Source organism: Dunckerocampus dactyliophorus, chromosome 13, assembly GCF_027744805.1.
Source record: "Dunckerocampus dactyliophorus isolate RoL2022-P2 chromosome 13, RoL_Ddac_1.1, whole genome shotgun sequence".
Lineage (NCBI taxonomy): Eukaryota > Metazoa > Chordata > Actinopteri > Syngnathiformes > Syngnathidae > Dunckerocampus > Dunckerocampus dactyliophorus.
The window spans coordinates 10,280,905-10,304,301 of NC_072831.1; the positions used below are offsets into that span (position 1 = coordinate 10,280,905).

Here is a 23,397-nt window from a genome sequence, read left to right on the forward strand (position 1 = left end):
TTAAATTGAAAAATATTGTTGGTATTGGTACCAAATTTAGTATTGCCCACCCTGACCAAAAATGCTCTGAGGGAAAAAAATAGCCTCAAAAGTCAACCAAAACTGTGAGAGTTCAACTTTTGGTCAGGGTGATGTTGCAGGAGTTGTCAGCAAAGCGTATGAGACTTCAGCTCTGTGAGCTCCTAAAGTAGAGGGGGCCAATGTGTTTTCCGGGGGCCATTTGCGGCCTACAGCTCCTTTTTTGTTTGTTTCTTTACAAAAGTTTTTGCTTTTGTTAAAAAAAAAGTATTGAGTTGGCTGGGATAGGCTCCAGCACACCCCCGTGACACTAGTAAGAATAAGCGGCATAGAAAATAGATGGATGATTCGGATATTCAAGGATAATTTAAATGAAATTGAAAAGGTAACAACTTAAAAAACTTAAAAATATCTGTAATTGTCTTAAAGGGATAGATGACATATGACATCTCCATCAGCAGTGTAGTGCATCAGAGGTGACTTACCCCTCACTTTGTCTCGTGAGACCAGATCTGGTCGGATTTCGGTGATGAGGAACATAGTTCTGGTTAGTTGGTGGGGCCACTCAAGCAAACAGTTCGGCTTCTCAAAACAACCTGCGTTCAAAAGAGTAATACATTTGCGTCACAAAAATGCCTCATCGAAAAAAATCACACCTCACAATCGCTCGGCGTTACTTTCTGTCTTCCGTCGTATCACTGCGCGCTATCGCCCGTCCATTGTTGTGTATGTGTTCCACAGTGTTTTCATGCGCGGATGAAGGCAGATGAAGACGCGAGAAGCCGCTGCGACGCGGGACTCTCGCGTCTTCATCCACTGTGGGACACGTACACAACAATGGACAGGCGATAACGTGCAGGGATACGACGGAAGAGAGATAGTAACGCCGAATGATTGTGAGGTGTAATTTTTTTCGAGGAGGCACTTTTGTGATGTGAATGTATAACAACAACCAAACTGTGACAATACATTTTTATAAATAGAAATAATATACCACAGAGTATAGTTTTTGTTTTTTTTAAATACCACTAATTAATGGTGAAGATGTCCGATGTCATGGTAAATGCATCGTTTAAAAATAACTTGACACTTGTTTTTTGTACATGAATTGAACAAAAGCACATATGTTAATTCAAAAGAGTTGAAATGGTGACATGTATTGAATAGCTTATTTTTGCTATTGTGACAAATATAATACAACACATCAAGCTTTCCATAGCAAGTTTAATGCTAAAAGCCCAGCACTCCACCCATGCGTTTTCTATACCGCTTCTCCTCATTAGGGTGGCGGGGTTATGCTGGAGCCTATCCCAGCTGACTTCGGGCGAGAGGCTGGATTCACCTTGGACTGATCGGCTGCCAATCGCAGGGCACATATACACAGGCTGAAAGTCTGATAGTGAAATGACCCTAGCTTGTTTTTATATGAATTAATTCAAGACATATACTGTAGTAAGTAAAGCATTACAATTGTTAAATGGCTTTAAAATGACCCTTAATGGCAAAAATAAGCTTTTAGAAAGGAATTAGTTTACCTGACACACTCCATTGTGGGTACGCCATCGTCACACAACTGTCACATGACAACCACTCTGAAATGTAAATTTTGCAGGTCATTGACATGTGGCTATCTGCAGTGGCCACTTTGATATTTTCATTTTTTATGAAACGCGCTAAAACCACTTCAGTGTAGGTAAGAATACGCTCAGCTGTCAAATATATTTCAGTAATTATTGTTAGTGTGATTTTTTATTCAAACATTCAATATTTTACATTTTCTCTTTTCAACACAGGCTCAATCCTCCTTCATGATGCTACAAGTTTAGTTTTATGTATAGAAGATTCCCCTGGGGCTAATTAAAATTGAGCTGCGGGCCACCACTTTGGACACGGCTGCAGTTGCTTAAACACTGACAAAATGTGTCAGGCTATGTGGTTTTCAGATGTTTGAGAATAGCTGCAAGCACCATCTTCTCCTGTAGGCCACGCTGGCAATGAGGCTGACGACAATGAAATTAAACCTTAAATGGTTCTATTGGAAAAACAAAACAAGTTATTTTAGGAAGCTGAAAAGCTGAGGGGTGGTTCTCTGTGGTGTTTGGTCCATTGACAACCTTTTTATAGTCTTCTCATTGTTAACATAAACATAATTTGGAGAGCCTGAAGGTAAAAGGCACAACAAAACCTATGGATCAAGCTCTTAATCATCACTTATTGATTCTTCAGCATACATGACATCATAGACAATTCTTTATGAGGAATTTCCCTTTTCTGTTGCAGCATAAAGTGCCCCCGTGTACAGCAGAGTCCACAAAGACATGGTTGGATGCGTTTGGTGTCGAAGAACACGACAGTTCCACACACATCTGTGCCTTACGAATGTTCTTCTGTGATGAATGGGCAAAAATTCCCATAGGCTTACTCCAACATATTGTAGAAAGCACTTACAGCTGCAAAAGGGAGGATGAAATAAATACTAACTTTTATTTAGTCCACTTTGCAAGGGGAAAGCGCTTTTGCTACACATGACTCTCAAAGCCAGCCACCGTTAAAAATCTTTATTGTCACAACCTTTCAGAGTGTAGCATAAAGTCACTTTTCAAAAGAATAGTCTCATCACAGTTGTCCAGTCAGCAAGTTAAATTCCGCTCTCACTTCTCTCATCTGAAGATGTGTTATGCTTCTGAGGGGGTGGACAAAGAAATACACACACACGCACACGCACACGCACAGGGCAGCAGTGCAAATATACTTTCCTCTCAGACAGCCAATAATGTCAGATACATTCAAGTGTGTTATTTCAGGTGGTAAAAAAAATAGCCTTAGGAATTCAATATATTTTCTTCTGATCAGCAAACACACCAACACATACTGTAATCTGCCTTACTGCAGATGGAATAAAGTGGATTTTAAAAAAAAGCAGGGGAGTGAAAGTCGTACCACTGAGCTATAATTAACGTTTTAGACCATCAAGTCATCAACTAAGTAAATCTTATTTCTACCATTTTATTGCATCAAAATCTACATATACTATATTAAACCTTTTCCAGTGGAATTCGCTTTTTTAGGTTTTTGCCGCATTACAGATCAACTGTGTTTTTGGTATGAATTTTCAGCTATCGTAAATTAAAATGTTAAAACCTCCCCAAAAAAAATCCAGTTTAATCAACTAAGTAAATCTTAATTCTACAATTTTAAAAGCATCAAATTTAGAAATAATAAAACATATCCAGTAGAACAATTTTTTAGTTTTTTTTTTAAACCAGATTACAGCTCAACTGTGTTAGTGGTATGCATATTCAACTATAGTAAATTAAAAACATACAAAAAGCACCCCCGCCAAAAAAACCCATCCAATTCCTAAAAGTACAGTGACAATAATTTAGGTTGTTGCATATAGAAGTGTGCTTCACAGCCCACAGGGGTAAAGAAGGAAAGAAAGGTTATCTTTACAACTCCTGTGTAAACAAGTTCACGTTCCAAGTCACTGTTCTATCTAATGCTTTCTTGGGGTCTTTGCTTCCTATAGTTTGTGCTGACAGACAGCAGTACAGCCACTCAGCTTCTTTATCACGGAATCTTTGAACATCATCACCTGGATGACTACACCAGGTTGTCTGCCCCGACAGACTGACTTTGAGCTTTTATTTTTATTTTGGCCGTGTGTCAAATCGAATACTTCCGTCAGTTGACTTACACTGTACTCTTTGCTCCTGACTTTGCACCAATTTTGACAATGTAGTACTCTCCAAATCGATTAGTTGCTTTCGTATGGCCAAAGCCCTGTCTCCACCACAAAGTGTAGATTGGATTAGGTTATGTCTACATGAACACAGATATTTTAAAAATGCATATTTTTTTATGCTTTTTGGCCTATCAGCCACATTCAAACGTAGGCTTTTGTCTTTACTTTAAAAATGTGATTTTGAAAAAATTCTAGCGTCAGCGTTTGTGTATGAACAGGTAAAAGACAGCTTTTTGGCTTGTCATAAGATACGTGCAACGTGATCTGTATATGACAAATGGGCAGAATGGGAGACAAAGTCAGCTGTGGTTGCTGTGCTCGCTTTTTCAGGCTTCTGATTGGCTGAAAAGCCCATAGCAGCTGGTGAATGTGTTTTTATGTGGACAGATATTTTAAACTCCAATGTTGTGTGTGTACTTTTTTTTTTTTTTTAACATCGGAGTGGGGAAAATTGTGCAAAGTTGGAAAGTATTCTTGTTCGTGTGGACATGGCCTTAGTTTGGTGGGTAATAGGAGTGTAATTGTACATGCATTCATAATAGTAACTTTCAGCACAGAACGTTCGGTTTGGTGGAGAGACGTACCAATATGCCACACGGTACAAGTGTGCCTTGCGTTACACTTCTACTCGATAAACAAATACAGTGCAGCCCAGTCTTTGGCTTGGGGGAGAAACTAAAGGTGGTCTGTTGTTTAACCGAGACAAACCCTTCCAATCTCCACTGTTTATCCTGCCCTTATTACATCGCTCCAACCTTCCACTTCTCTCGCCATTTCAGCATGCCACTTATTTGTTCTCACTCCCTTTATCGACCTTTGTCCACGACTTCGTCACCTCTTCTTTTTGCTCAACTCTTCCAGTGTTTGTTCGAGAAAGATGTTGGCGTACATTCAGTTGTTCCGATGCTTCTCATTGAATTATGTGGTTGAGTTCCATGCATAAACAATGTAATGCAGGTTTTTCTTCATGGGCATTCATGCTTGTAGTCAAAAATGGGGGAAAAAAGGATATCTCGTGCACACTTGAATGCGATTAGGTTAGCGTCCACACTTGTAAACATGTCCAAATCAGATCTGACCAAATATTTGGTAAAGCATTTGCATAAAGTCGCACGTTGATTGGACCGGGTACGTGACGTGTACATTCAAAACAACATGACGTCTTCCGGGTCACATATGATTGCAGGATTTTTTTTCTACAGTGGAATTTTTTGCAGGTTTCTCTGATTCCTCCGTTTTACCTATAGAAGGGAGATGCTAGAAGGAGAGTGTTTTCAACGGCTTCACCAAACTGTAATGATCAACACGACCCCTTTGTTGAAAGCAGCCAGGTACGTTGAACTAGTGTATTTATGCTTCATTTGTTTTTGGTGGTTTTCCCTCAGCTTTCTGTTGGGTTTTGCTAACCATCTCCTAGGTGTCAGGGGAACTTGCCCCCGACCAACGATGAACTAACAAAATGACACAGAAAACAAGATTTGAGATTTTCTCGCGCAAAGAGAGAGTGTCCGTGCCACACTGCAACGCTCTCCGACGGACCACACTCTCCTGCTTCCTTTTATTGACATAGATGGGCGTGGTAAATTAAGTTTCGATATTCGTCACAACTAGTTCCGGTAGTGGACTGATGAGGAAGGGGCTGTTTAGCTCACGTCTGTGGAATGTGTTTATGTCCTTGAGATGGCCCACATCTGACCTGAGTCCACGCATGTGGGTGGACAACCTTGGTGATGCTTCGCAACCCAGGCTCTCCTTTATCTCAACCGGAGACAACCTTGGACATGTCTCGCCCCCCAACCACTTCCTCTCAGTCTACCCACGGTACTGTCCGGCCCATTGGAACAGAGCATATCAGCAGAGGCTGGGCTAAACGGCCTGCTCAGTGACCGGTTGGTTCTCTGCGTTATCGGTCGACCTGAGGTTGGAGATTGACCAACAGGCTGTCAGGGTGACGGCTTAACACTCTGACCCGGTCTCTGGTTAGATGCATGTACAGTGGGTGTGACATAGCTGGTGGGGGTGATCTGATGGGACAGGACTTGTGGTGAAGTAATCCTTAATTAAGTCCTCTCTGCTTAAATCGGAAACCTAAGAACAAAGAACAACAACAAAAAAATCCTTCTGGTTATTAATGTATTTGAGTGCATCGTAAACACTACTTTATTTCAATTAATCCTAAATATCCAAATCAATTATGATTTTTTTTACACAATTACATAATTTTTCTTGAGCCTTTTTGATTTTGTTTTGTCTTTTCCGTGTGGCCTTAATCATCCTTAGTAATGCAGGTTTTTAATATTACTTAAAAAAAAAAAATGCTGTGGTCCACCCAACAATGACCTGCAGGCTACAAATGGCCCCCAAGCAAAACTTTGCACACCTCTGAGGAAAATGAAAAAACCCTTTGATGCAGGGGTGTTCATTCCATTCAAAATCTTTTCGACTCAAGCTTTTCAAATAGATCTTATTCTCATCTGTAGACTACAAGGGCCACTCATTCCCCACGGGACCATCAGTGAGAGTTATTATGGGTGGTATGTTTGGTGAGACGGTGAATGTTCAGGCAAGGTCAGGCACGTGGCTGACTGGAATGTACCGGTTGATTTACAGGCAGGAACAGATTGGATGTGTGAAAAAGCACTATCGTAAAACTTAAGTATGACAGCAAATTAAGTTCTCTCAGTTGAGCACCATATGTCATTGTGGCAACAGTGAACCTGAACTTCTCATACATTTTGAATGACGGTGGACTGTGTGGGTGGCAGCGAGTTATGAAACCCAAACTCATGTCTGAAGAAAAAAATGTTGTTGTTATGTTTCCTAAAGTACAATGCAAGTACCCTTCCACTTCTGATTTTACCAAAAAATTCAACATAAAATGTCAATCTTTTAATATTAAACTTAAGAGTAAGAAATACTCAAATCTTTGTCTTAGTATTAAAATCAAAAGGTCCCTGATGGCTTCCTGCTGCTGACTTTGGGCAAGCGAGAAAACTGTGTACACCCTGGACTGTCACCTGTCATTCACAGGGCACTTACAAACAACCATTCACACTCACATTCATACTTATGCACAGATTACAGTCTCCAATTAGCCTTTGTTAAAAAGATATACCAAAATTAAATAACAAAAACTAAAGTTCATTGAACTTTCTTTTTATTGCAAATGAAAAGTGTTGATTCTACATTTTGCTTCAAAAAAAGCATGCTTTTTTCTCACGAAAATGGATATTTATTAGGGGTGTCACGGGATTAAAACATGACAATATTTCTTGTTTAGTGAAAAGCTATCTGGTGGAAAGAGGGCTGTTAACTATGGCTTCGCTACTGTGAATCTGGAAGTGGCAGTGCGCGAGGCAGGATTGGAAGCGCACATTAAGTGCTTCACGCACACTTTGAACCTTGCAATCCCACCACTCGGCGTTCCAAGTGTCACTCACTCGTGACGTGCAACCGTTTTTTTCGTCGGATTTGAACAGCTGCCAATGTCTTAGCAGAGACTGCAGTAATTCTACATTTGATCAAAGTTACTTAAGATTTGTCAGATCAAAACATGATCGCTATCAAAATGTGTGATACTAGAGTCTAATTCGGACCTACTTCCTGATACGACACTCTACATGGGAGCTGTAGTTCTTTTAGCCTAAACCTGAAGCTAGGCTATTGCAAAGTATTTTACATGTGTCTTTATATAATTACACATCAACATAAAACGATTAGTAGTAGTATTAGCTACAACTGCCGTCATTATCTAATAACTCTTAGCTTTTGTTTCAGTTTGTGGAAAGAAGTTCAACAGTTAAGAGCATCACGCTTAGGTCATACATGCAAAGTTAGAAAACATTTCAAAATGTACCTGCATTGTTTTGTTTTAAATAAAAATGTTTGTCCAGTCTTATATTTTGTCATTGTAGTTTTCTTTAAAGCAATAAAACTTAAAATATCATCTTGTTCTCCATCCATCCATCCATCTTCTATGCCGCTTATCCTCACTAGGGTCGCTGGTATGCTGGAGCCTATCCCAGCTGAATTCGGGCGAGAGGCAAGGAACACCCTGGACTGGTTGTCTTGTTTTTGTGAACCCAATATCGTGCATCGTCTTGTCTCAGAGCTGACTGTAACATGGCACCCCTAATATTTATTCATATTAAAAAAAAATATACTTTTACGGATCAAATAAGGGACATTTTAGGTTTTCAAAAGCACAATGACTAAGCATGAAGAACATTATGAATACAGATGAAAATGTCTCGTAACAGGATGGACATCTGGACTATGTTGCATGCCAAAAATTTGGTCATAATTATTAGAATTCAATATCCTGAGCTCAACCAATATATTTTTCTTGTCGTTTAATAAGCCCTCATTCAGACAATAAGAACATTTATTGTAAAGTAAAACTTTTCTTTTTTTTAAAGCCACAATGCTGAAACGGCACCGAATTGTGGGAATGACCCACTTGCGTAACTCACATGCAACAAAAATACAGGTTATTAATAGATGTAGTTCCTAACCATTTGTGGTGACTTCAGCTTGCTCTCTTGCAGTGTCACCATTTCACCATTTCACTTTCAGGAGATGAAGGTCGTGACCTATTGCTGTTCCTCCCTCCACGCTGTGGTCGGGCCCGCTGAGGTGCGTGGTCATATGGGAGGGTCGCACTACGTGACGAGGTCTGGTGTGATTGACTAAGACTCATGACATCATCACTGGACAGACTACCTGGCCAGAGCTGACAGTGTGATGCACCTAAAAGGGAAAAAGGTTGAGAAAAATCTTAAAGGGGACCTATTATGCTTTTCCTCTTTTCTGACCTATAAATGTTGTTACAATGTTGTATTCTCGGGTTAAACGATGCCAACGCATCAGCTAATGAGGTTTACGCATTTGGAAGTGAGACCTGAAAGCGGTTTTGGACGGCTCTGCACTCTGTGTTTTACAGGAATTCCTTTTATGGGCATGCCCAGGCAAACGCTGTAGGCCTGCCATCCACCCGCTGTGATTTGCTCTGCTCCGTTCACCGTGCTCCCAGGAAATGTTTGTTGGTGTGTGCTTAAAGAGGCAAGCATCAGACAGAAGTGGTTGGAGTTGCTGATTCCCGGCCAGCAAGAGGAAAATATGCTCATCGTCAACGGCATTTCACACGGGACTGTTCTGTGAACATGGCCCAATACGAAGATGGACTATCGGCCAAACTGTTGCTGAAGTCCGACGCCTTTCCAACGTTACTTGGTCGTGTTGAAGAGTCAGCAGAGCAAGCTGTAAGTAACAATTTATCAGTGTCCTAAATGTGTTTATTTTGTGTAAGTAATCGGACAAAAGAGGTTTCACAGCTGTACGAAGTCCTTGAGAGCGCTTGGGAGGGTGACCAATCACAGCGGAGCGGGCTCGGCGGGAGGCATACCTGGAGGAGGGCCGGGGGTGGAGTAAGTTACAAAGACCGTTTGGGCGGGAGGCAGGAAACACTGCAGAAAGAGGTGCAGAGTCTGGAAGATCTAGAAAGCTTTATGTGCAGGTTATGGTGTGTAGCTGCTCTATAGGAGTCTAGAACTCAATACAAAAGCCCGAAAATTTGTATATCACAGGGTTTCAAAGACTGCCCATCAATATGAATGGGCAATGCATCGGAATGTCCAATACAATGTGTTACAGCAGGTGTCCCCAACCACCGGGCCGCCCATGGACCGTTACCGCAAAGATAAAAAAAAAATTTAATCTACATAAAATTTTATGTAAATGCATATAAATTTTAGAAACACAGTCATCCCCCGTTTATCACATTTAATTGGTTCCAGACTTAACCGTGATAAGTACATTTCTGCGAAGTAGAATTCGATATTAATGAACTGAATCTTTTTGTAGTTATAGCGCAGAAAACCTGTTTAGAACATTCTAAATGAGGTTTTTTAACATTATTAGAGCCCTGCAGACATGAAATAACACCTCTATAATCACCTTTATACTGCTATTATTTCTTGTTTACACCACATTGTGCAGGCTATGGGATCACTGCAGGGACATAAAAGATGGCCACCGCTAGCATAGTAAGTTACCGAGCTAAGTAGTTAGCCTCTCCAATTTACTTATTCTACACTTAAAGTTTTTCAAATGGAGTGGGGAAAAAGGACAAAATAGTACCTTTGCAGTTGACAGGTGAGTTTAAGCTGGAGGTGCGGTGACTGACAGCTGATCTCGGATGACCTCCAATGTGACCATGGGCACCAAACACAGTATCATTGTCTTCATCAATGAACATACTGTTCCTATTACATTTAGAAAGCATGGTCATTAATACAGACATGTTTTTCAGGTCTGGTGTCATACTTATTATATACTAATTATTATGATGTGAATGCTAACTTTTTTTTTTTTAATCCCACATTTACTGTAATTCCACATTTTCCGCAACATCACTCCTATTGAAAATGAATGGATCGTTTTTAGAAGTTCCACATTTATCAACCAATTTAAACCATTCCAATGTCAAAACCGTGAGCTCATTCAGCCTATTTTCCACATCCCCCAAATTCCCACTTTCTCCAAAATTCCACAATTTCAAAACACAAATGCCCAAAAATGCAAATGAGCTTAATAATTCTTACTAACTTGCACATTTCTCGAGCCATTCAAACCAAACCATGTCAAAACATTCAACTCATTCAGGCAATATGTTTCCAACATTCCAACAACCACCGGTTTTCACAGAATCCCACATTTTCAGGCCCAAAAATTCCCATTGAAATTAATACCACTTTTTGATATTCCTCAACCCGTCCAGGCTAACAATTTTCTACATCCGAAAAATTCCCACTTTGTCCATAATTCTACATTTACTGTGCAGCAGTGACATCAGTTCTGCTTCAGCTCTTCAGCATTCACACGGAATTTCACAGAAATGACCTTCTCTGGTTATTACCTCTAGGTCTGCAGCTGGCGCCTTGTTCCAGTGGAGAACTGGAGCTGCTTAGGGTGAGTGACGATGACTGATGGCTTGGGGAGGAACTCAGAGCTTTGTGGGTTTGAGCTAGGCCTAAAACACACACACACATACACACACATGCACGCACACACAAAGTGTTACTCTCATACTGCATAAATTACTAAATTCCAGTCTCAAATGCACAACCTTTGTCAGCGACCAGCTCTAGCATGTCAGTATCCCAGTGTACGTCTTCGGTGAATCTTCGGTTCGAAGGACTGCAGCAATATGTTTTAACAAGGATACAAAAAGTGCTACAGTACAGCGGAATGGCGCCAGGATGAAAAGGCACGGTCGTAGGAGGAGAAAAAATATGTATGAGTGACTTAACCATTTCTTGTGTCCTAACTGTAGGTTGATTGTTAAAATTCAAACGAAGGTTCGAACTTCTTTGAGAGTGTTTAAACAAGAGAGAAATGTGATAAAATGTTAAAGCCTGTCTGAGAAAAGTGTATGAAGTGTGTGGTGAGGGGTTTTACAGCCTTAAAACATATACAGTATACCCCTTGTAAAAAAAATTAAGTTGGCTACACTGCGGATTTCACTTATTGCGGGCTATTTTGTGAACCCACCCCCGGCGATAAACGAGGGAACACTGTAGAGCTAAAACAATTGTGCGTGTACAAACCAGTGTTTTATTTTCAGCCTCTCCTCAATATGCAAAAAAATGCGCATCAAATTAATGCTGACAATTTTCACATTTACATTTGACAGACATAACATTAACAATGACCTCGTCCATGTTCATCTTCGCCAGTGACGCTGCTGTCTTCGGCCATGCTGCCGTGACACAGCCCTCGTCCTGTCTATCAAACTTGCAGACCTATCAATGGATAAACGACACCGTTTGTGGGAATCCAGACATGCGGTTGCAATGTTGTAACCAGGACGCAAGCGACAACAGCCAGCACAGTGGGGCAAGAAAGCAGGGGAATGTTGGGATACGTGTGTGATCGTATGCTTGATTAGTTCAAGCACAGCATCGAGAATTCTTACACTGATTATGACTGGCCCTGAGTTACTGCCTAGCTTAAATGCTTGAACATAATGACCAGTTTGACATTTCTGACAGTGTCGGGGTACAAGACAGCATTTGTAACGGAGGCAGTCATATCAATAACGTCCACGTATGAATATTCCTGGAAAATGATATACAAATAGGTTGTAATTTGATAACTCCAGAGGTTTAGAAAAAAACACTCATTTGAAGGCATTTTACAAGATCCAAGACACCTAAATTAAATTAAATCCTAGGTGCACCCGAACGCCTCACAGCACAGAGAGCAGAAAGCAGAAAAGAGACAGAGCATGAAGTTCTTCATTATATAAACAAATAAGTAAGTTTGATGATTATGTTGTGCATTAAGAGTGTTTAATCTTGAAGATTTTATTTATATTGGTGTTCCAGTGGTGAAAACCCGTCACTGTGTGTGCGTGTCTGGATGAGAGAGAGTATACAGTATATGGTCTTGGATCATTTTTGTGCATCCTGTCATGATGAACATGTGAACAACTTTCCGCAGGATACACATTGTCACAATATTTAATTTGCGAAGCTGTCAAAAAGGTGACTTAGCTGCTGGAATAGTAATGATAATAATTACTGTACAGGAAAGAAACAATTTCAGAGGATGCCTTTGTCACCCAAATAAAGACGTTTTTCTTTAGATTTATTTTATATCTTAGCATATCTTGAGCCACACTGGACTGATATTAGCATATTTAATTAATTAAAATGGATTTATTTCTTACATTTTTCTATATGCAGCCCTAAGTGGAAAAAGTTAAGGCACCCCGTCCTAAATTATGATTAAAAACAACCGTTTGTTGTTTTTTTTTTTAAACACCGTGCTTCAAGCAAGTCGTCATTTGAGAGGCTGTGCAAGTAGAACGCTGTCGACTAACATGTTTGTGTCTGTTCACGGCTAACAGACGAGACCAGTTTAGCAAAGAGCTGACAGGAAAGACGCTAGCAGTTGCTGTGGTAACGTCTCTTTGCACTGACTTCATCCGAGACAGATTGCTGCAGGAAGGCTTTGGGAAGCAACCGCAATTACAAACACAAGTGCCTGATTCAATGCGACTCTAATTTGTGTCACAAATCCTCAAACATGAAAAGGGCTGGCATAGCAAATATACGCAAACAATCTTCATACACATAATTCACTTTAAAAAGGGCAAGGCATGCAGGCAAGTTTGTTGTGCTGTGACAAAGGTGGCGTGTGCTCATTCTTTCACACACGCACACAAAGAGCAACAGGCAGCCCATAACTGCAAAATGCATCTCTTTTGTGAGTGCTTTGATTTGTTGGCTCGAGGAATTGTGCTTGCCTGTGTGTATGTGTATATATATATACATATATATATACACATATATATACACACACACACACATATATATATATATATACATATATATATATATATATATATATATATATATATATATTGTGCAAAGGTTTGTGAGATGCACTGCATGCGGATGAGAACTGATGACGATGAAAACTATGGTTAAAAAAAATGACAAGGAAGAAGATATAGAAGGTATTATAACGCTTCATTGGCAGAGACGGACGGGCTAGTGATGATGGCAGCTGTGATGTCAGTGAATGACCAAAATCGGAGTCGTCTGCTGAGAGAAAGGGAAGGGCAGGAGGCGGAGGTAGGGGAGAGGGTTGGAAGGAGTTTGTCCTGACTTTTACTGTGAAGAAACGTTTCTGGGCAGGAGGAGCTAACGGTTGGAAACAACAGAGAGCGAGAGAGTGTGTGAGAGAGAGATATGAAGAAAGGTAGAGAGAGAAATAAAAAATCATAAAACAATAGCGAGTTCATGAAAATAAAACGGTTCAAAAGTTATTGCATATGTGATGATATGTAATGTAAAAAAGGTGGATAACATGCGAGATACTCGTTAATTAAATGATCACTTTTTTCAATATACTAAGAAGTTATATATATTTAAAGAACAAAAACACAACCTGCATGTACGTTAGCATAGTAAAAGCCTTTTCATTCAACATCCCACAGATTGGCTAACTCACGTTGACGTAAGCGATGGAAAATAGCTTTGATCATGTTGACCATGCTTTCGTGCATACGCAAATCTGTCTTCTTGTGGCTAAAAATCTTTAAATGGGTGCATTTTGTTAGTTGTCATGATAGAAACCAGGTTAATACTGCCCTGCTTTTATTTTGAAGATTACTTTGCACTGAGCAGAAAGTCACTGTTTTACATGTTTTAATGTTATTTAATGCTTTAGTGTAACTACACCGTAATTTTGTTGCTGTTCCTAATGTGAGAGTGCAAGTAAAAGCCACTCAGTTCTATCTACAACCTGGTTTATTGAGTACCAACACACGACAGTTGTGGAAAGAACAGCTGAAAAGTCTACCGCAAAATAAGAAAGGCCCTTTGGACGTCCTCTCTGTGAATTTCTCTTGGAGACAAATAAAATATCTATCTATTTATTGTATGTATGCTGAAGCTTTGAAGGCAAGTGGCTGTTTATATCCTGTTACTACACTGCTTAGCGATAATGAAGTAGTCAGCAATTTTGTGCATGCCGACAAACTGATCAATTTTTTATCATTTTTCTAAATTTTATCTTGGCCTTTCTTGGCTGTTTATTTGACCTATTTTGACTTACTTTGTCTATTGAGATGGGTACTTTATTTATAATATAAACACAGTCAGGAGATCGGGAAGACCTGGGTTGGAATCTCCGGTGGATCTCTGTGTGCAGTTTGCATGTTCTCCCCGTGCGTGGGTTTTCGCCCGGGTACTCCGGTTTCCTCCCACGTTCCAAAAACATGCATGTTAGGTTAATTGGCCACTCTAAATTATCCATATCACTTGTATAGCGCTTTTCCACCTCCGAGGCACTCAAAACACTTTGACACTGTTCGGACATTTACATACTGATGACGCAGTAGTAGGGGGTTCAGTATCGTGCCCAAGGATACTTTGACATGATCACAGGAACCTTTAGGTTGGGAGACGACCACTCCACCACCTGAGCCATGCCGCCCCATGATATAACATTATAATTCATTTTTGTAGCTGCTCATTGAGGTTTAAAGAAATCAATTTAAATAAACATTTGATATCGTGTATTTTTATATTATTAATTCATTTTACACAATACATATAATTTGGTCATAAATTAATCATAGTAATTAACCATGTTTTGAACAACGCATATTTAACCAGTTGGTTAGCTACCAGCGGGTTAAGAATTTAACCGGTGGTTAGGGGTTAACGAGTGGTAAAAATAACCGAGTTTTGAACAACCAGGCCTTGCATCCTCTACACTGCTCTGTACACAAACTGGAGTTGATCCAGTTTGTCGAACAGCTGGTCACCCACTGCTCTCTCCATGCACTTGCAAAGCACTGAGGTCAGGGCCACTGGTCTGTAGTCCTTTGTGGCCTTTGCATGTGCCTTTTTTGGGGATAGGAATGAGTGTGGACTCCTTCCAATACAGACAGATTCCAGGAGAAGCTGAAACAGCCTGGGGAGAACTCCACCTCACTGAGTGGAGCAGTCCCTGCCTCTGAGCCTGTCAGGGCCAGGAGCTTTGTGTGGGTTGACTTTGTGTAGGATGGACGTCACCAGCTGTTTGTCAATGATGAGGGTTGATGGAGAGCTCAGGGCTGGGCAGGTCCAGTTGCTTGGTGTGCCGTTGTTGCTGAACCGAGTGAAGAAGCTGTTGAGCTGTTCTGCGAAGGAGGCTGTGTCTGAGCAGTTGACCACTGCAGGTTTGGTGGGTGGTGTTTAATCCCTGCCATGCCTCCCTTGCATTCCCAGATGTTCATTTCTTCTCCACTTTATCCTTCAAGTGGATCTTGGCCAACTTGGCCTTCCTCCTGAACTCTTTTTTTCTAGTTCCCTTTATCAAAGTGCTGGCACTTTCTTTGGCTCCACTGTGAGTTATTTTGCAGCCATGATCAATAAAAAAATGTCAAGTGGTGATGACATCATTGAGGGGCAATGGGGCCTGAGGGACAGTGACTTCCAGGTAGGAGTTGAGAGCATGCAAACAATAAAGTAATGTACAAAAACAAAAACACACTTAGACTCACACAGAGTATTAACAACACAACAAGACTGAGCTCGAACCCCCAACCTTGTGGTTTCTGGACAAGCAGCTCTATCTCCTGAGTCACTGCCACCTTTATTAATGCCACAAGATTCAACATGCCAAATGGTAAATTGGCTTGTTATGCCCAATATTGTACGAGGACCAAGGCAAAATCTTGGCAACATTTTTTGGCAAAAACCGAATCATATGAAAAGAGGGTTCCACTGTGCATGAGATGTCAGTATACTGTATTGTTTTGATTTGAATATTGCCATTCATCTGCTTCTTCTTGTAAATGATGAAAATGTCACACTGGTTCACGCATGGTTCAGGGCATGCACGAATGTAATTGTGTGTTTTGATGTTTAGGTTCTGGCAAGGCGTAGAATCAAATGATAATGTTCATCAGGGGTGTGCTGCTTTATAGAACACAGAAAACCTCTTCACTGCTTGGATTAGTATTGACTGTGAACGGATTTGTGACAAAGCACCGAGTAATAACCAGTGAACTGAAACCGCCACCCACTTTTCACATTTACAGTGTGTGACACACTGAACATATCTGTACCTTGAAGTTCCAAATGCTCCAGAAATCTTTACAAACGATGGGACACTGGACTGCTGTAATAGATGATGTTTCAATGTTTGCTGCTTGTAACTCACAAATATTTGGAAGCACATGGACATTACTATTCTAATGAAGTTAGAAAGGAATTGCTAGAAACATGTTGAACAATGCTAAAAAAAAAAAAAACAGATGTTTCTGGCGCACACACTCACCCCAGACTGTCTTTACTCTCTCACTCTAGGAACTAACTGACGTTAGAAACATGTTTTTCTTTGTTTTTCTAATGTTGCTGCATCTCCCCCGTAATCTTCTGGAATCTACCGGAGGAAAGCTTTGGCCAATGTTGCTACACGCAATGGTGAACATTCATGACATTCAATATGAGAACTGGCAGTTGCTATCCAAATTTTGAACATGTCCAAAGGTTGGAATAGCTAGCACCGTCTGTAAATGTCTGAAAACCAACTGAAAAACAAATTTAAAAAAGTCCATAAAGCATACGCCTTTGTTTTTCGTAATTGACGCAATTGTTAAACGGCGCAGTGGAACTGAGGCTTTACTGTTGCTTTAATTCAAAATATGACAACAAACGTACACACACACACACACACACACACACACACACACACAGACCTTATCACTAGTTGTAAACAGGAGCTGCACAGATCAATAAGCAGTACTTGCAGAAAAGTACAATGGAGAACATTCAGTCGCAGCCAGAACAAGGAGAGGAAACTCCAGTGGAGCAAAGGATTTCCAGAAATTCCAACACAAATCGGCGTTCACATGCTCAGAAATTTCAACAAGGTACACCACCGTTGATATTTCAACTTTCTGAACAACCTATGAGTTTTTCTGTCTGTCTGTGGCCTTGCTTGCCACCTCAGCGGGACCTGGATGTGGGATTCCACGCCACCACTTGACTGTAGTGGTTCTGGGCCTGCTCAATGCTGTTCTGCTAATAGCTGCTGTTGTCATCGCCATTTATTGTGAGTAAAACGTCACACATGGGTAATTGTGAACGGCACGATATCACGGTAAATAAAGTGCATGCAAGATTTACAATTGACAAGCTGTTGTGGTAAAATTACATCGCTTTGACGTACTGTAAAACCTCATTCTTCATTGATTTGACTGGAACAGTGAAATAATCTGTTGGCATTTCTGGTTCATTAAGCAGGGAAAAAATATCAAATATATATCATAAGTCCAGTGACAGAGACACCATTTTGCATTGGCGGTCAACAAATTGAGAAATATCTTGAACTCTATCAGTTACAGATTTAATCATCAGCTCATAATGTTTAGGACTGTGTTTACACATACAATCAGATCCAATGCCAAAGCTGTATTAAACACTGTATTAAACACTACATAAATTATAATACTCAGTTAATAAGTTAGCAATGTTGTACTTGTAGTAGTTATGTTGTATATACAGTAGTTTGTTGGTTTATTACAAACTCTTATTACGTTTATTATAAAATTGATGGAATGGTGGTGTAATAATTTTGTTGTCTGGAATTGTCAATACTTAAAACGCAAGTGTCTTTTACAGTAAATTTATTGTTGAATTATTAATTTTGGGCCATGTCAATACACTTTGTGAAGGTATTTAAAAAAAAAAAAGTATTTATTGGTTCTTTAGCGGTTCCCTGCATTTTTTCAGTCAAAGGTCCAAATTAGAAATGTGGCTAACTTATTAAAATGTATTGCGATAACATCAATATATACGGACTCAAACTTCAAAACCATTATCAATAAGAGCACTTAATCCAAATTAGACACTCATTTTGAAATCTTAAGACCTATCTACGAATACCGTCAAACCTAGGTTTTCGTACGCCTCGGTTATCGTATGATTTGCTTTTCGTTGAAAACATTCAGCAAAATGTTGCCTCGATTTTCGTACACTGTCTCATTTTTTGTACCGTATTGCACATAAAAAAACAAGACTGTTTGCTTTGTACTGTATCTTTCTGCAAAATCAAGTGTTTTTTTTTTTTATTGAGTGCAACTGCTATATAACTCGCCATGGCGCCAAAGAAAGTTGCAAGTGCCAACAGTTTGATAAATAAGGCATGAAACATGATTAAATTTGATCTCACTAAGATGCACAAGTAGTAAGCATCAACGAGTTAAGCATGTTCCATCCATTCACCATTTACAATTATTTCACATTATTTATGCATGTAAAAGTATAATTATAATCTATAAAATGTATTTTGGTTAATATTTTTGGGCCTCTGCAACTGATTTATTGGATTTACATTGTTTCTTAGCAAAACAAATTGCCTCAGTTTTCACACATTTCGGTTTTTGTCTGACCTTTTGAGATCCTGCCCCAAGTGGAGGAGTTTAAGTACCTTGGGGTCTTGTTCACGAGTGAGGGATCGACAGGCGGATTGGTTGAGTGGTGAAGAGGGACACAGGCCTACGTTCCTACCCTCACCTACGGTCATGAGCTTTGGGTAGTGACCAAAAGGACAAGATCATGGGTACAAGCGGCCGAAATTAGGTTTTCTGTGTGGCTGCTGGGTTCTTCCTTGGAGATAAGGTGAGAAGCACTGAGTAGAACTCTTGAGTAGAACCGCTGCTCCTCCGCATTGAGAGGAGCCAGATGAGGTGGCCCGGGCATCTGGTTAGGATGCCTCCTGGACACCGGAGGTAGGTAGCAGGCCTCGGGGAAGACCCAGGATACGTTGGAGAGACTGCATGTCTCAACTGCCCTGGTAACACCTCGGGATCCACTGGGAGAAGCTGGACAAAGTAGCCAGGGAGAGGAAAGTCTAGCTTCCCTGCTTAGGCTGCTGCCCCTGCGACCGACCTCGGATAAGTGGATGAAGATGGATGGATGAGGAAAACTGAGGTTCCACGGTAATGCCATGATGTGTTTGTGGCCCTCAGGTGCCAATGCTAATGAAGATCACCTTCAGACTCCTCATTCAGCGGTTTCATCCCTCATCATTGAGCGTAATTATCTCCGCAACCAAAGTGGCATTCTCAAAGCAGCGCAGGATGCTGACTCAGCATTAGTCAGGGAGCAGACGAGGCACGTTCAACTGAAGCTCCAACTGAAGCAGCAGAAGACAGTCAGTGACGTCCTCCAGCGTGAGATTGAAGTGTTTCAAACAGAAAAGGCTAATCTCCAGTCTAAAAAAGTCACTCTTGGTAAGTCTTGATCATGTAATCAAGTCATTCTTGGAATCAGTGAACTGTGGACCTCGAATGTTTGTTATTTCTTGTTGCAACAGAGGAAAGCTGTAGCAGATGCCCTTCAGGATGGACCCTTCTTAAATCTACCTGCTATTACTTCTCTCTCTCGGAGCATGACTCAGAAAAGAACTGGCCAGACAGCAGAGCAGACTGCCTTGGTCGAGGTGGAGACCTCCTCGTGATTGATAACTTACAGGAACAGGTCGGTACTTATAAAATGATGGTGTTCTGACTTTACAGAGACAACAATGCTCTATTTTTACATTATATCTGCAGCTTGTAGTGGTGTAAAAATGCACTGCATCATAGTGAGAGGCTTAGATAATGCAATTTTTAGAGTTGTAATACTGAATGTGCTTTTTCATTCTTTTGTGGGTTTTACTTCTTGTTGGATACATATGTACTGTATACAGTATATCTAGCCATGCACGCCCATTTTCCATACCCCTTGTGGGTATGAGGGTTGGAGTTGATTTCGGGTGAGAGGCGGTGCACACCCACACTGGTTGCCAGCCAGTGTACACCCCAGTTTTCATATGACTCGGTTTTCATAGAAAATTTCCACAAAAATGTTGTCGGTTTTTGTACAGTATTGCACTTAAAAAGCCAGTCCGTTTTCCCTGTACTGTATCACTCCGCAAACTCAAGTACCCAAACAAAGCACCCTATGCATGCTGAGCTACTGTCTGTGCATTTTGTATTGAGTGCAACTGCTAAATAATCCACCATGGAGCTAAAGATGGTTGTGAATTCCAAGTATTTGATAAAGAAGATGAGAAACACTACTGAATATTGATCTCGCCAGGATGTACGTTCCGTGCATTTGTCTTTTATAATTATTGTGCTTTGCTTTCTGCATGTAAAACTGATATTAACTTCTATAAAATGTATTTTTTGTTAACATTTTTGGCTGTCTGAAAGAGATTAACTGAGTTAACCTTTTGGAACGAATTAATGACGAAAACCGAGGTTCCACTGTATATTGATAAAAATAGAAATAGAAATAGAAATGCATATAATAAACAATAAGGGTATAATACGTATTTTCTATATCGCTTGTCTTTATTAGAGTCATGAGTAGGGGTGTCACAAGGTCTCGCAAAATTAAAGCGGGACAAGATTTCTCATTCAGAAAAAAATATCTGGTGAGCACTAGGCCTGGGATGAGAACAAATTACTGTCATTAATTAATCACACAATAAATTAAAATGAATTTGATAATTTTGCCGGCTTCAATATATTGCTGTGTGCATGCGTGTCTGTTTTCTTCGTTTCTCGCCTCCGAACAGGCAAGCAGAGGTTCACTCTGTGCATTGGTTTCAGCGCCTTGACGCATTTGAAACGAGGGCATGAACGAAGTGAGCCCTTTTGCCAGTCAGTCTCTTTGTTTTATTGGGTGGAGGCGGGACAAGTAGCATACACACAGGCTGCAGCAGAGTGTAAAAGTAGAAATTAAATTAGTAGATCGCAATATAGTCAGATTAAATTTTTTTTTTTTTCCATTGTACTATTTTTTTTTGTAAGTAATGTTAAAATCTCATCTCCTCTTGTCTTGGTCTCGCAGACCCAATCTCGTGTATCGTTTCATCTCGAGTGAGCTGGAGTTTATCCAAGCTGACCCTAAACTAGTCGCCAGTCAATCACATGACACAAATAGATCAGCTTTACAGATGCCATGTCTGCTGTGCAAGCAGTGTGTGCTGTGATAATGACATCTACCGTAGAACGCGGTGGTAACATAACATAGTAAAGTTTGCTGTGTTAGGCATCTATTTAAGGTGTGGCCTTAAAGTGACAGCGGTCAAATGGGGCATTGTCTACAAGCGTGCCATGAACAAATAAAACTAGGTTGTTTCTATTTCATGTTGGAATACAAGGTTGACCAGTCTAAACCAGTTTCATCCTAACTTTTCAGTCAAACCTAATTGCCCGCACAATTCAGCTCATTTCCAGTATTTGTTTCTTCCAGATACTTATTAGTGAAAATGCTCCAAAAACAAGCTCCAGTTCAGGGTTGTGGTGGCAGAAGGGATACTGGATGGGCTTGCGACTCATGGAATCACAAAGAACATGGGTGTGGATTAACAACACGACTCAGACTGAAACAGGGTATGCAACTCACTGATTACCAATGCTCGCTTCTCTTCAGTACAACAGTCCAGTTTGTCATGATGAATGATGCTGATTTACTCAAGGTACTGGAGAAATGACCAGCCAAGCAGCAGTGGACCTCAGAGTGGGAACTGTGCGGCTTTTTTTTACTATGCTGATACCAGGAAAGTATGGTACAATGGAAACTGCCAGGAGCACCTGTACAACTGGATATGCGAGATGGCGGCAAAACCTTTTGAGTAGTCTAAAAACAAAAAATGTTCCAATAAACATTACATTGTTTTACATTAAATCAGCTTTTGTCATTTGATCATTAACTGTTCATGCTATGAAAGCTTGTACAGCACTAAAAACTTTTAGCATGTCAGCATGTGGAGTTAAACTGTGGAACAGATTGAGCAAAGAAGTCAAACAATGTACTAATATGCACTAGCTTAAGAAACAGCAGAAGAATGATACTGAAAACCATAGTGTCTGATATCATTTATCCTGAATTCATTTTGTATCATTAATAAGTAATTGCTTAGTCTATATGCTGTATTTATTCATACATTATACAAAGTTTCTGTCCTCTTTTTTTACTACATATTTTATTTTTAATATTTTATTGCAACTTTTTATTTATATATACACTGCTCAAAAAAAATTAGAGGAACACTTCAAAAACACATCAGATCTAAACTAGGGGAAAAATGATCTTGAATATCTTTCCTGATAAATGGGTGATGTATTAGTAACAAAATGATGCCACATAATTTGATAGAAATGAAAATGATCACCCTATAGAGGGGGGAAATCAAAGACACCCCAAAAATGAAAGTGAAAAAATGATGCAGCACACTGGTCCATTTTGCTAAAATGTCATTGTAGCAACTCAAAATGATTCTCAGTAGTTTGTGTGGCCCCCACGTGCTTGTACGCATGCCTGACAATGTCGGGGCATGCTCCTAATGAGACTACGGATGGTGTCCTGGGGGATCTCCTCCCAGATCTGGACCAGGGCATCACTGCGGTACCTGGACGCATGGAAGAGATTCCAGGAGACAGGTAGTTACTCCAGGAGAGCTGGACAAGGCCATAGAAGGTCCTTACACCCTCAGCACCCTCATTTTGTTACTAATACATCACCCACTTATTATCAGGAAAGATATTCAAGATCATTTTTCCCCCAGTTTAGATCTGATGTGTTTTCGAAAGTGTTCCTCTAATTTTTCTGAGCAGTGTATATACTGCTCACAAAAATTAAAAGGAGCACATTAAAGAAACACATTAGATACATCAGATCTCAATATGAAGTTGGATATCTATACAAATAACGACAGGGCAGTGTCTTAGGAACAAAAGGATGCCAAGTCTTTTAATGGAAATAAACGTTTTCAGCCTACAGAGGGCTCAATTGTGTAGACACCATAAAATCAGAGTGAAATGAAGATGTAGCAGGCTAGTCCATTTTTTCCAAAACTTAATTTCTGCAACTCAAAATGCTTTTCAGTATCTTGTGTGGCCCCCACGAGCTTGTATGCATGCTTGACAACGTCGTGGCGTGCTCCTAATGAGACGACGGATGGTGTCTTGTGGCATTTCCTCCCAGATCTGTGTGAGGGCATCCCTGAGCTGTTGTACAGTCTGAGGAGCAACCTGGCGGCGCCGAATGGACTGAAACATAATGTCCCAGAGA

The 23,397-nt window shown here is 40.3% G+C and overlaps 1 protein-coding gene and 1 long non-coding RNA gene across 2 annotated transcripts; one reads left to right on the forward strand and one right to left on the reverse strand.

Annotated features, from left to right (window-relative positions):
- Window positions 1–7,873: 7,873 nt before the first annotated feature.
- On the reverse strand, window positions 7,874–10,795 carry LOC129192846 (uncharacterized). Its single transcript, XR_008573509.1, has 3 exons — window positions 10,680–10,795; window positions 9,902–10,026; window positions 7,874–8,512 (listed from the first exon to the last, which is right to left on the reverse strand). It is a non-coding gene; the product is annotated as an uncharacterized LOC129192846 (long non-coding RNA).
- Window positions 10,796–17,033: 6,238 nt separating this feature from the next.
- LOC129192844 (C-type lectin domain family 12 member B-like) lies at window positions 17,034–21,996 on the forward strand. Its single transcript, XM_054797228.1, has 6 exons — window positions 17,034–17,198; window positions 17,279–17,380; window positions 19,299–19,562; window positions 19,646–19,809; window positions 21,577–21,716; window positions 21,803–21,996. The coding sequence occupies exons 1-6, from the start codon at window positions 17,087–17,089 to the stop codon at window positions 21,960–21,962; spliced, it is 942 nt and encodes a 313-aa protein (XP_054653203.1). The 5' UTR covers window positions 17,034–17,086; the 3' UTR covers window positions 21,963–21,996.
- Window positions 21,997–23,397: the final 1,401 nt, after the last annotated feature.